The sequence below is a fragment of the Candoia aspera genome, chromosome 2 (assembly GCF_035149785.1).
Source record: "Candoia aspera isolate rCanAsp1 chromosome 2, rCanAsp1.hap2, whole genome shotgun sequence".
NCBI classification, from domain to species: Eukaryota; Metazoa; Chordata; class Lepidosauria; order Squamata; family Boidae; genus Candoia; species Candoia aspera.
Window position 1 is genome coordinate 5,962,173 of NC_086154.1, and position 14,135 is coordinate 5,976,307.

Sequence of the window (14,135 nt, forward strand, 5' to 3'; positions counted from 1 at the left end):
ATCTGAGGTGGTGACAGCGTGGCCTTGACCGGATGGGAAGAGATGGCAAACCAACCCCGTCGTTTAATGAGTTGTGGACAATCAGAGTCAGCAGGATCCTTCCTAACGTGGCCGCTGCATTTCCTTAGATGGTTCCATGCTCTGAATAGTATTTCACATCATGATCGGATCTGAAGCGGCCCTTCCTGGTCCAATTCCGTTCACTTAGTTCAGTGCCCTCCCTCTTCACTTTCTGGGTTCAAGTTTCTAAGGTTCAATCTTTTCGCATTCCATGTTCCACCTTGAAATGTCTTCAAATGAAACGCTAATTTGAAGCAACTGACTTCTATCTAGACATACTGTACAATATAAGAGGGAAATTCATCTAGAGTTTTAGCAACAAAAGATATAGCATGAGAAATTAGTATGCTCCTTAGAAAGAAAAAACCTCAAATATTTTATGCTTAAACTAAAGGGTAAGCACTAGCAAACCTTTTAAAAAGTTGCATAAAAAGTGGACTTTTAGAGAGGAGGAAGTGTATTGCTGTGTTTATTAAAGGGGGGTTGCAGAGGCTCTTACGTTTTTTTATAGAGCTTTATTAATTTTCAAGATATAATTAAAACACAAAATATAGAACAGATGGAATACAAGTCTAAAAAAGAAACAAGAGAAACTAAAAGTGCAAGAATAGACAGAAAAACATGTAAGACAGGTGGCTTATGACCTTCTCCAACACAGATATAAAAGTAAATAAAAGTTAATCTCTTGCCATTAATTGAAACATTTAGTAACATTATTTCTCTAAAATCAAAATTGGATGATTTGTAATCATCAAAACCCAAAATCAAAAGTTCGTTTTTTTGTGTTACAAGCAAATAGTCCAAAAGCGGCTTCCAAATAGAAACACATCCAGTTACAGTATTTTCTCTTATCAATGCTGTCAGTTTAGCCAATTGCACCAGTTCCATTAACTTAATCATCCAATCCTCCATTGGGGGAATTTGTGCATCCTTCCATCTTTGAGCATATAAGAGTCCTGCTGCTGTTACCATATATAAGAACAGAGTTCCATGTTGCTTCTCAAACTGTCGGTCCATCAAACCCAAGAGAAACCGCTCCAGTTTCAGTTGTAAGTCCACTTTGAGAATCTTTTGAATAAAAATACATATTTGATTCCAGAATTCTTAGCTTTTCCACAAGTCCACCATAAATGATAGAAAGTTCCTTCACCCTGTAAACATTTCCAACGAACATTCGATAACCCATTATACATTTTGGACAGCTTATTGGGAGTTTACAACCAATGGTACATCATTTTGTAAATATTCTCTTTCAAATTATAATTCAAAGTAAATTTCATACCTTTGTTCCACATATTCTCCCATTGTTCAAGCATAGGTAAAGGTAAAGGTTTCCCTTGACGTAAAGTCCAGTCGTGTCCGACTCTAGGGGGCGGTGCTCATCTCCGTTTCTAAGCCGTTAGAGCCGGCGTTGTCCGTAGACACTTCCGGGTCATGTGGCCAGCATGACGACACGGAACGCCGTTACCTGCCTGCCGAAGCGGTACCTATTGATCTACTCACATTTGCATGTTTTCGAACTGCTAGGTGAGCAGGAGCTGGGACTAGCAACGGGAGCTCACCCCGCCGCGCGGTTTCAAACCGCCGACCTTCCGATCGGCAGCTCAGCGGTTTAACCCGCAAATTCTTAGCCCATTTAATCATGCAATGTTTAACATATTCATCTTCTAAATTCAATTGCAACATTTTATACATTTTCTTAATAAGATGCTCATAGTTTGTACAAAGTTCCATTTCAAACTGTGTTTTTTCATTAGCAAAATTATATACCTTATCCAAATTAAACCGTTCTGACAAAGGTGCGAAATTAAACCAGTGACAAATATGACCTTCCAAATCTAGTCGTTCCTTTGTTTTAAGTTTAGGTATCAAAATTCAACAAATCTTCATATCTCAACCAGCTTGGTTTGCCTGCCATCTCTCTCCTAAAAAAAAGGCTTATTGAGGGGACAACCATATAAATACATTAGGAGACAATATTGGTTTCTATTTATTCCAAACCCTCAGTGTGGCACACCTAACAGAATGATTTTTAAAATCTTTATTAACTTTAACTTTATCATGCCACAAGTAGGCGTGCCACCCATATTAGAAATCATGTCCTTCTAATTCCAATAATTTCTTGTCCTTCAAAGTCACCCAATCCTTCATCCATAGCAAACAGCAGGCAACAAAATAGAATTTCAAATCAGGCAAACCTAGACCTCCTCGTTCTTTGGCATCTTGTAACAATCTATACTTGAGTCTTGGTTTCTTCGCTTGCCAAATGAACTTAGATATATCTTTCTGCCATTGTTTAAACAGTAAATCTGTTCTCAAAATTGGTATTGTCTGGAACAAAAACAACAGTATAGATAAAACATTCATCTTAATCACAGATATCCAACAAATCGACAGTTGTAATTTTTCCCATAATTTGTCCTTAACATCACTCCACAATTTAACATAGTTATTCTGAAACATACAATTCGTATTTGATGTCCCCCTCAAATATCTGACCTTTTTTTCCATTTTAAAACCATTATTACCCATCAACATTTCTTGACTGTGTGTAGTCATATTCCTGGTCAACATCTTTGTTTTTTCTTTATTTACTTTAAGTCCAGCTAATGACCCAAATTCCTTTAATTTCTTCATCAAATGTTCAACAATATTCAAAGGGTCTTGTAATATTAAAACTAAATCATCCGCAAAGGCCCTCAGTTTGAAGACTTCCTTATCTTCAAACCTGTTATTTGATCATCTTGTCTAATGTTTCTATTCAGGACTTCCAAAACTAAGATAAAGAGTAAAGTTGACAAAGGAGCAAGGTGACAAAGTTCTTATTGAGCGTTTGACACTTTCACCACTATCGTAACAACATTTTTGTAACATTAAACCGGATTCTGCCATGCTTATTCTGCACTTCAGGACAATCTGGGACAAGCCTTTCCTTTCTCCTATGGGACACCTCAACAAATGCTTCAGCAGGAATATTATATCCACCTTGGTTGACTTCTAAACATTCCCACCTGCTTCAGTCTGTTTTCATGGGACTTAACTTGAGCTCCCTTACAACCCTTGTTGGACTCCAATACAACAGTCCCAGATTGAATCTCTTACATTGGGAAAAATACTCAAGGTTGGTCTAACATTGTGGGGAGGAACTCATACTCCCTTGGTGAAGACTTGAGGAAAAAAAAACCCTTTCCACATTCCACTCATTTATATGGTTTCTCTCCTGAGTGGAACTTTTCTGGTATTTAAGACATGTCTTCTTAAAATGGTTTCTTCACTCTGTTTCTTAATATACTGTTTCCCCTGAATGGATCAGTTCTTTCTACACTCCACCAAGTTTAGCGTCCACGAAGCTCATCCAACTCCCATATTTATGTGCTTTCTTGGGAAAAAATGGCCAGTGCTGGCATTGAAAGTTTCTCCGCATTCATAGGACCTCCTATGGGAAATAAAGGCAGTGCCGCTCTTGAACCCATTTTCACACTACAAGCATTTTTATGGTTCTCCCATGTGGATTCATTTAGGTCTGATAAGATTCCTCTTCCAACTGAATGTTACTCCACAGTCCACATATTTCTGGTGTTTTTCATGTGGGTCTCTTAATGTGAAGAAAACACTTGTGACAAAAACTCCCCAGCTATGGTGTTTCTCTTGTGTGGATTCTTTTATGTTGCGAAAGGTGATTTTTCTGGCTGAAGATCCGTCCGCACTCTGTGCATTTGTATGGTTTTTCTCCTGTGTGGATCCTTTTATGGCAAATAAAGTAACTGCTGCAATTGAAGCTCTTTCCACATTCCAAACACTTATATGGTTTCTCCCCTGAATGAATCCTTCTATGATATGTAAGATCCGAGCGTACACTGAAGTTCTTTCCACACTCTGGGCATTGATACGGTTTCTCCCCTGTGTGAATTCTTTTATGTTTCATAAGGTGACAGTTCCGTCTGAAGTTCTTCCCACACTCCAGGCATTTGTATGGTTTTTCTCCTGTGTGGATCCTTCTATGGCAAATAAAAGTAGTTCTCTGACGGAAGCACTTTCCACACTCCATACATTTATATGGTTTCTCCCCCGTGTGGATTCTTAAATGCATCACAAGGCTTGATCTACCACTGAACTTCCTTCCACACTTCAGGCACGTATATGGTTTCTCCCCAGTATGAGTTCTTTTGTGTCTTGTAAGATGACCACTCTGGCTGAATTTCCTTCCACACACCAGGCACATATATGGTTTCTGTCCTGTGTGCTTTCTTTTATGAGAAGTTAGACGACTTCTCCTACTGAATCGCTTTCCACACTCTAGACATTTATATGGTCTCTCCCCTGTATGAATCCTTTTATGATACATAAGATCTGAGGACCCATTGAAACTCTTTCCACATATCAGGCATTGATACGGTTTCTCCCCTGTGTGAATTCTTTTATGTTGCAAAAGGCTACTGTTCCGCCCAAAGCTCTTTCCACACTCCAGGCACTGATATGGTTTTTCTCCTGTGTGGATCCTTTTATGGTAAATAAAGGTAGTCTTCCGACTGAAGCTCTTTCCACACTCTGTACATTTATATGGTTTCTCCCCCGTGTGGCTCCTTACATGCTTCACAAGGTTTGAACTTCCACTGAACTTCCTTCCACAGTGCAGGCACGTATATGGTTTCTCCCCTGTGTGGGTTCGTTGATGTCTCGTAAGGTGTCCAGTCTGACTGAACCTTCTTCCGCACACCAGGCACATGTATGGTTTCTCCCCTGTGTGGGTCCGTTCGTGTACAGTAAGTTTACATTTGTGAGTGAAGGTCTTTCCACACTCCAGACACTTATATCGTTTTTCTATTGGGGGATTTTGGGGGGGTAAAATAAGCAACTGCTTCTTACTGAGTCCCTTTCCACGCTCATATGGTTTCTCCTGTCCATGGGAAATAAGATGACTGCTCAAAGTGAAGTTTTCCCCACCATTTATAAATGCATATGGTGTCTCTCCGATATACGATGGGTGATATAAAACAAGAGAGGAGGTAGGATTGATACTGTGCCCATGCTCTTGATGTTCATATTGTTCCCCTTCAGTCTGGGCTGTAGAGTATTTACTGAAAACAGATTTCTCTCTGTCTGTTTTGCCACATCCAAAATAGTCTCCACTTTCTTCTAGTTGCTGCACTTGCTGGGTTGGGAGTTCAAGGACTTCCTTGTGACCAGAAGGAGATTTCTTCTCTCCACTCGTTATGCAGCTTTTCTTAGTCTTTTGAAGTGCCCCTTGATTTCCAAGCATCCCTTCTTCAGCCTTGATCATCCGTAATAGTGCTATGCTGGGCTCCTTGTAGTTCTCATGTTCCTGCTCATAACCTGGTTTGAAAAAAAAGAAAAAAAGTTAATTAATCACAGAAAATGCTGTATCTGTTATTTTTGCATATCCAAGATTTTGCTGGGTTCCTCTTTGTATGCCTAAAAGAAACGAAGCTTCCATTTTATTTATGGTACTGCCCCTGAGGTGATTTTCTTTTTGTCTATTCCCCACTTATTTTTGAGGTTTGTTTTTTTATGGTAAAAAAACTACTCCTTTGTTATTTGAAGACTGAATAATCAGGAGCAAGGGGCATCAAGAACAAAATGTATGAAGGAATTGCGGAGCTCTTCAATCAATGCCTTCATGTTTATTATAGCAAATGCAGTTTTGGGAACGCCCTACATCATACAGTGATACACCCGGCCTAAATTCATCAGGGCATTTCAAATGACAGGGAAAAGGATACCTTATAATCGCTAGCTTATCTCTCCTAAAGTGAATGTCACCCTCAAACATAAAGAAATCTCTGAGACTATGATGGCCAAAGTACAAATTGAAATTGATTTTTCCTGGCAAGGATAAGAACTGGACAGGGGTGGATTAGAAGAACTTCAAGGTCCCTTCTGACGTGATGATCCTGTGATAAAATGCATTTAAGTAAGACTCAGAATAAAGTTGGTTACCAGCCTTAGTTCCTCACCCCTCATGTGCTGCATTCCCTGCTACTGAGAAGGGCAATCCTCTTCAGTGTTTGCCACCATTCTGCCACTATGCCACAAGAAGAACCAAAACTGAGTTTCAATCCAGGCATGCCCGCTCTTTTCTAAGAGAGACAGAGACTACCTGGAAGCCAACTTATTCTTGCCTGCATCTCATCAACTACATGCGCTGCATTGAGAGACATTCAGGATACTAAAAGGAGCAATTTTGTTAGTACTTGTATATACATTTATTTGCAACCATAGGTTTTAGCAAAAGTCATAAAAATTACAACAGTCCATAACTTGACACCAGCTCCAGACCAACTTTGCAGCCACCTCAAGACTTGGGACCAGATCTACCTCAAGTCTTCAGATGAAAAGAACCTCCTCCAGTCAAAGTGGAAAGGACCCCTGCAAATCTTGTTGGCTACCAAAAGGCTTCAGGCACTTGGGGAAAAGCTGATGCATATTCCCACCCAAATGCTGGTAAGGATCAAGGGAGGGACAACAACAGTATTAGAGGGTAAACCAAGAATAAGATTTTTTTCCATGGAAGAGAATATCTGTAGCTCAGGGTTGACCTGTGGAGTCCTTGGTGCTCTCTGAGCTTGGTTGTTTGCTTGCAGATGTTTCATTACCCAACTAGGTAACATCATCAGTGCTAGTGAGTGTGGGGTTTGCTCCCTTTTTCTATACTGTAGCTTGCCGTGCCAGTGTTGGTGGGAGTGAGGTTTTCTCTTTGGTACTTCCTTGATTGGAGTACTGCTTGTTCTGCTTGATTGTTATTCAGCCATCAACAGACACATAGAAATAAACCATATTTACACACCATTCAAGAGAGACAACAAAAAGCTAAGAAGGAAACAAAAAACCCAGAACACATTCTCTCCAGCAGCCAACACCCAGATAAGCAGGGATAAACACCAGACAAACAATCAAGCAGAAACAGTTATGGTGGTGATGAAAAAGTAGCTTTGTGACCAATGCCCGCATTGATGACCTTTACAGAACTACAGGTAATCCTCGTTTAGCAACTGCCTCAGACAGCGACCATTCAGAGTTATGAGGGTGATGAAAAAGTAGCTTTGTGACCAATGCCTGCATTTACGATCTTCGCAGCATCTCAGTTTCTCCAGTCACATATTCACCACTAGTCAGTCACCACATTTTTTTTCTGCCCCCCCCCCCCAACACCTCCCGTCTGAGTGGAGACATTGCCTAAACAAGCTTCCTCTACCTGACTTGCTTTTTTCCACAGGGCAGCACATCTTGAAAAAGTGCTAACCTCAAGTCAACAAGCTCAGCTCTGTGACCTTAATTTTAATGATTAGAGGCTGGCTTGCAGCTGCTGCCTAACACTGACAAGACCCTAATCAATTTTATGGTCAAGGCTTTTTCGCCTCCTCTAGGCAAACAGCCAGCATTCCTTCAATGTGTATTCCTCATTGTGTGCCTGCTTATTCTCTTGTAATCCCTTCCTTTCCAATGAATGTAAATACAAACAATAATTCTCTTCTTGCTACAGGTAGTCCTCACTTAATGACCATTCATTTAGTGATGGTTCAGACTTAGGATGGTGCTGGAAAAAAAACAACTTATGACTGATGCTCACACTTAACAACTGTCACAGCATCCCCACAGTCACATGATCATGATTTGGGCAACCGGTTCATGTTTAAGACCATTGCAGCATCCCGTGGTAACAATGGGGACTGGCATGATTTGCTTAACGACCACATGGTTCACTTAATGACCACCACAAAAAGGTTGTAAAATTGGGTCAGATTTGCTTAATGACCACTTCACTTAGCAACTAAAATTCTGGTCTCAATTGTGGTTGTTAAGCAAGGACTACCTGTAATTATCCCAGTGCCAGGGTAAGAACATCAAAGGATGGGATGTAGGGAAAAACAGCTGTGATATTTGCTCTTTTATCCAGCTTCCTGCTAAGTCCAGTTCCAGAAACCTTCCCTGCTGTTTTGGCTCACCTAGCTTTTTGGGGCCGTATCCTTCTAATGTTGTAAAGCAAAGGAAAACAGAAGTAAAATCATAAGCACAGTTGTGGTTACATAGTGTTTCACTTAGTGACCACTTCACTTAATAACCGAGTAGCTGATCCCAACTGCGGTCAGTAAACAAGGACCACCTGTAACCCCAGGTACACTGACAAGGACCTGCCTAGCTTTCCCAAACTGGCCAATCAGATCCCTAGGATTTCCCATCTTGTGGCCCTCAACTTCTAGAAATATCTTCACTTTACTATTATTCACAGTCCCTCTTACTTGTAAAGCAAATGGGCACTCAACAATCCTTGCAATAAAGCTTGGCTCTTCTCTTCAGTGTTGGGCTCCTTGTTCAGACTGAATCCACAATAGCCTATACAGGTAGTCTTCACTTAATGACGGTAATAAGAGCCGGGATTTTCCTTCGCTAAGCCATGTGGTTCTAAAGCGAGATGGCATCGCTTAGCAACAGCAATCCTAGCAGTTCCCCTTGCCATTGTTAAGTGAATTTTACCCATTGTTAGCCTGAGCAACCATCCCAATCCAAACCATTCCAGGCTTGGCTCTTCCCAGCCGCAAACACTGCCTTCAACTCCCCCTGGCCTATCTCCCTCCATCTCTGCCCTTTTGGGAGCCCTGCACCCTGCCTTCCGGGGTGGCAAGCCCAGGCACACGGTGCAAGGCCACCCATCCCATCCCAGCCAAGCAGTGGGAGGCCACCATAGCTATCTTCTCAGAGCCTTGGAGAGCTCGGAGCTTTCCAAAGAGCTCTCCAAAGGTACTGAGAAGGTAGCGTAAGCTTCCAAACACAGCGTTCTGAAGGAAGCCATGTGGAAGAAACGTTTGCCAGAGAAGCTGGGTCTGAAAAGGACTCAGCAAAGGCAGCCAGGCGTTCTGCTTCGCCCACGGTGGCCGGGTGAAAAAGGCAAAAGGTCAGTGTGGGGAACTGGGAGAGGAGGCAGCTGAGTGAAGGAATACAGGCTGGGGAGGCTGGAGTTTGCTATGGTGGCCTCCTGCCACACGGCTGGGACAAGGATGGGTTGCCTTGCACCACATGGCTGGGCTTGCTGCCCTGCAAGGCAGGGTGCAGCGTTCCAAAATGGGGAGATAGCTGTGGGGGGAGCTGAAGGGCCCCCACATTTGTAAATGCAGGCAGGCTGCCAAGCTCCTGAATTTTGATCACGTGACTGTGGGGGTGCTGCAACATCATAATTTCAGGCAGAGGTCATAAGTCCATTTTTTCAGTGCTGTTGTAATTTCGAACGGTCACTGAATGAATGGTCCTTAAGTGAAGACTACCTGTACTACTATTTTGCTCAGGGAAAAAATGGCACTTGTTCTCATCTCCACAGGGCGGTTACACATGATTTACTCAGAGCCAAATGAGGACCCTTTGTCCAAACAGCCACTAAGTGGAATTGCCACTGGTTATTAGGCAACCTAGGAAATAGGACGGTTGCAAGGAACAGACATCAGAGACATACCAGTATCTTCCTCACCTAAAGCTGTTCAGGTTATCTCCTCTTGAATCAGACCAGAGAGAAGCTGTCATCTTCGCTAAAGAACTTCCTCAAAGGTTCAAATGAGAAAGGATCCTGTGAAGCATCTACCAACTTCTCCATTTATTTACTTTGGTCTTAGGAAAAAAAAACAAAAAGTCCCAGAATGTCCTTTGTCTAGGTAGAATGTGCTTTCTGAGCACTCAATAACTTTCCACAATTAACTCAACCCAGAGCAAAGCGGGCCCTTACCCAGAGTGGCCACATTCCTAGAATTCTCCAGCATGACTTCCCCATGTAAGGCTCTCTGGCTGGGATCCAGCAGTGCCCATTCCTCCTTTGTGAAATACACAGCCACCTCCTCAAAGGACACCGAGCCCTGAAAGTCAAAGGAAATGCTCCTCAATGGAAGTTCTCTCCCAGATTTCCAACATCTTAAAAGTGAGTTTTGCAAGAAAGAAAATGCTCCTTTTCTGACATGAGGTACTACCAGGTTTTATAGCTGCCTCTCCAAAGACCCAAGATGCTTGGTTAGAATTTCTTCTTACCGCAATTCATCTCAGGGAAAAACTTTGAAAACATAAGCCACTTTATCACATCTCCTTTTGTATGAAAACTTTCATTTTTTGCACAAGCTGCCATTTTGATGTAATAAATCCATACCTCACATAGGTAACTTTTAACTGGATCTGCTTGGACATAGGTTTAAATGCTAATGCTATTCTTATTGCCATAATTTACCTGCTCTGATTTTTTTTAACTGGTTGCGAGTTGTCCTACTAATGTTTCAATAAAACTTAATACATTGAAAACAGCTCCTTTCTTTCATTTCTTGATAGCTAATTCCTAGTTTTGCACATGCTTCAGCTAGCACAGGATTTATTTTAAATAAATTACTGCAACCTATCGCAGGCACAAGAAACTTAAAAACTCAGCTGTTTCCATAAATGAAATCAGTATCTCAGTATGACTGCCATGAGACAAACAAATGACCTTGAGCACCAGGAGGAAGAACCATTACCACGACAACAGTCATATAAAAGAAATCTGAGTCCGGGGCAGAAATGTAATTTGAGAAAGTGTCTCAGGCATGACATTTCCTAGTTCTCATGAACATAAAGGGAGGGAGGGAGGGAGGGAGGGAGGGGGGAAGTGGACTCAGACTACCAAGACGCTGTTACAGTAATCAAATAATGAAAGTAGTATTAGCTTCCATGTCATTGGTTTCAAGTTTGATCTACCTCGGAGGGCTGACTCTTCTGTAGGCTGTGCTTAAACAACCATCTCGAAAACAGAACCAAGCTAAATTTGCATCCCGACACTTGACCTCCTTAACGAGCTCTGGATTGAACCTCATGACAAAAACGAACGTGCCCACCCAAAATGTTTCCTGCTCTGACGAACATTCCCTACCAGAGCTGGAGGAACAGCAGCTGTTGACGTTCCACCACAAAGAGATGCCTCAGCGATTTCCATCAACATCCTTTGCTTTCCTGTGATTGAGATAAAAGCAGATGGACAAACAAAATTTGGAAGCTCGGTGAGTCAGCTAGGGGGAAGCCCGGTCAATTAATGCCAGCCCAGAATTCTGTGTAGAAGCAGCTCAGGAATGAAAGCACCTCAGGCTTCACTGCCTCAGAACCAACCTTCACTTACGTGGCAGCGGGACCCCAGCTGGATCCTCCTCAGATCCTCCTCCCCACAGCTGCTCCAAAGAGGGACCAGGGAGAGCTTCCCTGCCTTCAGGAGGCACCACAACCTCCTTCCTCAGCGGCTCCTGCATCTGCAATAACAGCCAGGACCAAAGAAGAACAGAAGTTAAAACAACTGAACATTGGAAGGAGGGGATTCTCCTCTGCCTCCAAAGCTGGGCCATCTTAAATCCAACCCCCTTCCAACCCCCCAAGATGGGGCAAGCGGAGGTGCAGATACCCTTGGGATTCCCCGTCCTCCTGTGGAATAATCCGGACGGGCAGACAGAAATATGTGGCTGAAAAGGGAGGGAAACAGAAGGCTCCCCCATTGCTAGAGGCTGCTTTTGAGGCGGGCGAGGGGTCAACGAAGGACGGACGGCCCTCCTCCAGGGGCCCCGGCCCCGCACTCACCCGCTGCCCTCGCTCCGCCTCCGCCTGGCTCAGCAGGAAGCCCTCGGCCAGGGCCACCGCCTGCGAACAGCTCTCCGCGCCGCACTCCCGCACCCAGCTCGCCATCTCCGCCGGCAGCACGGCCAGGAACTGCTCCAGGATCACCAGGTCCACCACCTGGGCCTTGCTGCGCCGCTCGGGCTTCAGCCACTCCCGGCACAGCTGCTGCAGGCGGCTGCAGACGCCCCGCGGCCCCTGGCACTCCCGGTAGCGGAGCCGGCGGAAGCGCTGCGCCCCCCCGCCCAGGGGCTCCTCGGGGAGGCCCCCCCGCCCGGCTGCCCGCCAGAGCGCCGCTCCCTCCGCGGGCGCGGCGGCGGCGGGGGCGGGGGCTCGTCCTGCGGCTCCCCCCGCTCCGGGCCGCGGCGAGGCCATCTCGCGGGCTGGGCTGGGCTGGGCCGGGCCGGGCCGGGCCGAGCCGAGCCGAGCCTCCCCGGCGGCGTCTGCTGGGCGCCTCTCCTTCCCGGCCGCCTTTGGCGAGCAGCCTCTCCCGAAATCTCACCGGGACGCCGAGCCGCGCCGCTGCGGACGAGCGGACCCTCCAGGCTCCCTGCCCGGCTTTCCCGGGAAAGGGGGCCTCCCGGGCAGGCGGGGTCGCGCTTCTCCCGGCCTCGCTCCGGGAAGCGCAGCAGCAACGCGCCCGCGGCCCCGCCCCCTCCGCCTCGGGGGGCCTCGGGCGGCGGGCGAGAGAGCGCTTCTTCCTAGAGAGGCCACGCGGCCCCCGGGCCCCTCTCCTCCTGGTCTCGGCAGCCGCCTCCCTCCGCCCCTTTCCCGCAGGAGGCTACTGCCGGCAACGCTGTTCTGCGCATGCTCCGTCCCGCTCTGTAGGGCGGAAGCTGCCGGGACCGCAGTGTGTGCAACAAGCTGCTGGGCGGATCCTGGAGCTCCTTCAATGGATTTGAAGAGAAGAGGATTCCTAGCAGCCTTGGGAGGGGATCCGGGGTGGGTGGGAGCTACGGCCGGGCTGTCGAGCCTCCCGGGGGTGGGTCAAGGGTGCTGCTGCTCCCAGGCGTCCCAGGACAGACCGGCGCAGGTCCGCCTCGGTGTCCCTTCCCCCTCCGCGCCTCCCTTTTTGTTTCAGTCTTTCTGTTTCCGAGAAAGTGGGAAGTTGTGAGACGCGGGACTCGAGTGAGCGTTTTCCTGACCGCCAGAGTTATTTTGCTGCGGGGCCCCCGGCGGGCGTCCTGAATCCGAGGCTGGACAGGCGGACGGAGCGTTCCTGCCCCGCGCGGGGACTGGACTGAGAGACCTGCGGGGCCCTTCCGGCCTTGGGAGGCCCCGGCGGAGATGCGCGGCTTCCCCGGAGCAGAGTTCCCTGCTCCACAGGCTGAGCGTCTTCGTATGGCCCTGCCAGAAGCGCTCCAGACTGCCGCGGGATCCAAGGCCGGCTCCAAACCCTGCCTCACGTGGGGATGCCGACCGAACCGGAGCCTCCTCGGCCTTCCCCCGCGGGATCCCGGGGCTACCCGAGGGGTGTCTGCAGCCGCCCGTCCCTTCAGCTCTCCCAGCAGAGACGGGGGGTGCACGAGGTCACTGCCCCAGATTCAAGCGTTTCCCAGGACTTCCATGTAGGAACACCGTTGTGATAATCAAATACATTTTCAGCTTCACAGAGAACACCTCGACTAGAAATTGGCTATGGCATCTCCGCAGCATTGCTGCAACTCACTACTAGCGTGTAGAATGTATTAGCCATATAGGGAATATATTAGCCATACGGTACTGGATCTGCAGGTTATTCAAGACTTCTTAGCTGTCCACCTGTATTTTATCACTGATATTGGGATTTTCTCCTCTTTTCCCCTATATATTCTACATTATTTTATAGCTGTATTCATATCAACATTTTCCTTTTTTCTTTGAATATGCAATTGTAATGGAGAAATAAATGAAACTGAACTTTCATTTTTTAACTGGAGTACTTAGGTCTCAAAAATTCAGTGGCAGAAGCAATAAATACAAGGAACTGCTTAATTCAGTGTCATGGACTCAAAAGCATCCCAGGTAAGGAAATCTACACAAGATGATGTCAGGCTGAGGGGAGACGTGAAATTCCGCTCTTTTCCAGCCTCTCCCCACAGCTTCCCTCTACTCCCACAGAAGAACTAAAGCTTTTTCCCCAAATAAGGAGTTGTGGGGACTCTTCCACTGGTCCCTCAGCGCCAAGAGACGCTGCTGCCTTGTCCAGGGAAGCAGCCTCCATCTTGAAAATGCCGATGGCATCGCAGCTCCCAAGGCCCCAGGACCTTTCTAATCACATCTCCACAGCATTGCTGCAACTCACTAATAGCATGTAGAATGTGTTAGCCATATAGGGAATATATTAGCCATACAATACTGGATCTGCAGGTTATTCAAGACTTCTTAGCTGTCCACCTGTATTTTATCATTAATACTGGGATTTTCTCTTTTCCCCTACGTGTTCTACATTATTTCATAGCTGTATTTGTATGAAC

General features: G+C 45.9%; 2 protein-coding genes across 2 annotated transcripts; both read right to left on the reverse strand.

Annotated features, from left to right (window-relative positions):
• Positions 1 to 1,590: 1,590 nt before the first annotated feature.
• LOC134491949 (zinc finger protein 883-like) lies at positions 1,591 to 11,028 on the reverse strand. The gene is made up of 3 exons (XM_063296041.1): positions 10,952 to 11,028; positions 9,791 to 9,917; positions 1,591 to 5,394 (listed from the first exon to the last, which is right to left on the reverse strand). Exons 1-3 carry the CDS (start codon positions 11,018 to 11,020, stop codon positions 3,695 to 3,697), a joined length of 1,896 nt encoding a protein of 631 aa, XP_063152111.1. The 5' UTR covers positions 11,021 to 11,028; the 3' UTR covers positions 1,591 to 3,694.
• A 158-nt stretch (positions 11,029 to 11,186) lies between these two features.
• Positions 11,187 to 12,054, reverse strand: LOC134489769 (zinc finger protein 263-like). The gene is made up of 2 exons (XM_063292633.1): positions 11,644 to 12,054; positions 11,187 to 11,321 (listed from the first exon to the last, which is right to left on the reverse strand). Exons 1-2 carry the CDS (start codon positions 12,052 to 12,054, stop codon positions 11,187 to 11,189), a joined length of 546 nt encoding a protein of 181 aa, XP_063148703.1.
• Positions 12,055 to 14,135: the final 2,081 nt, after the last annotated feature.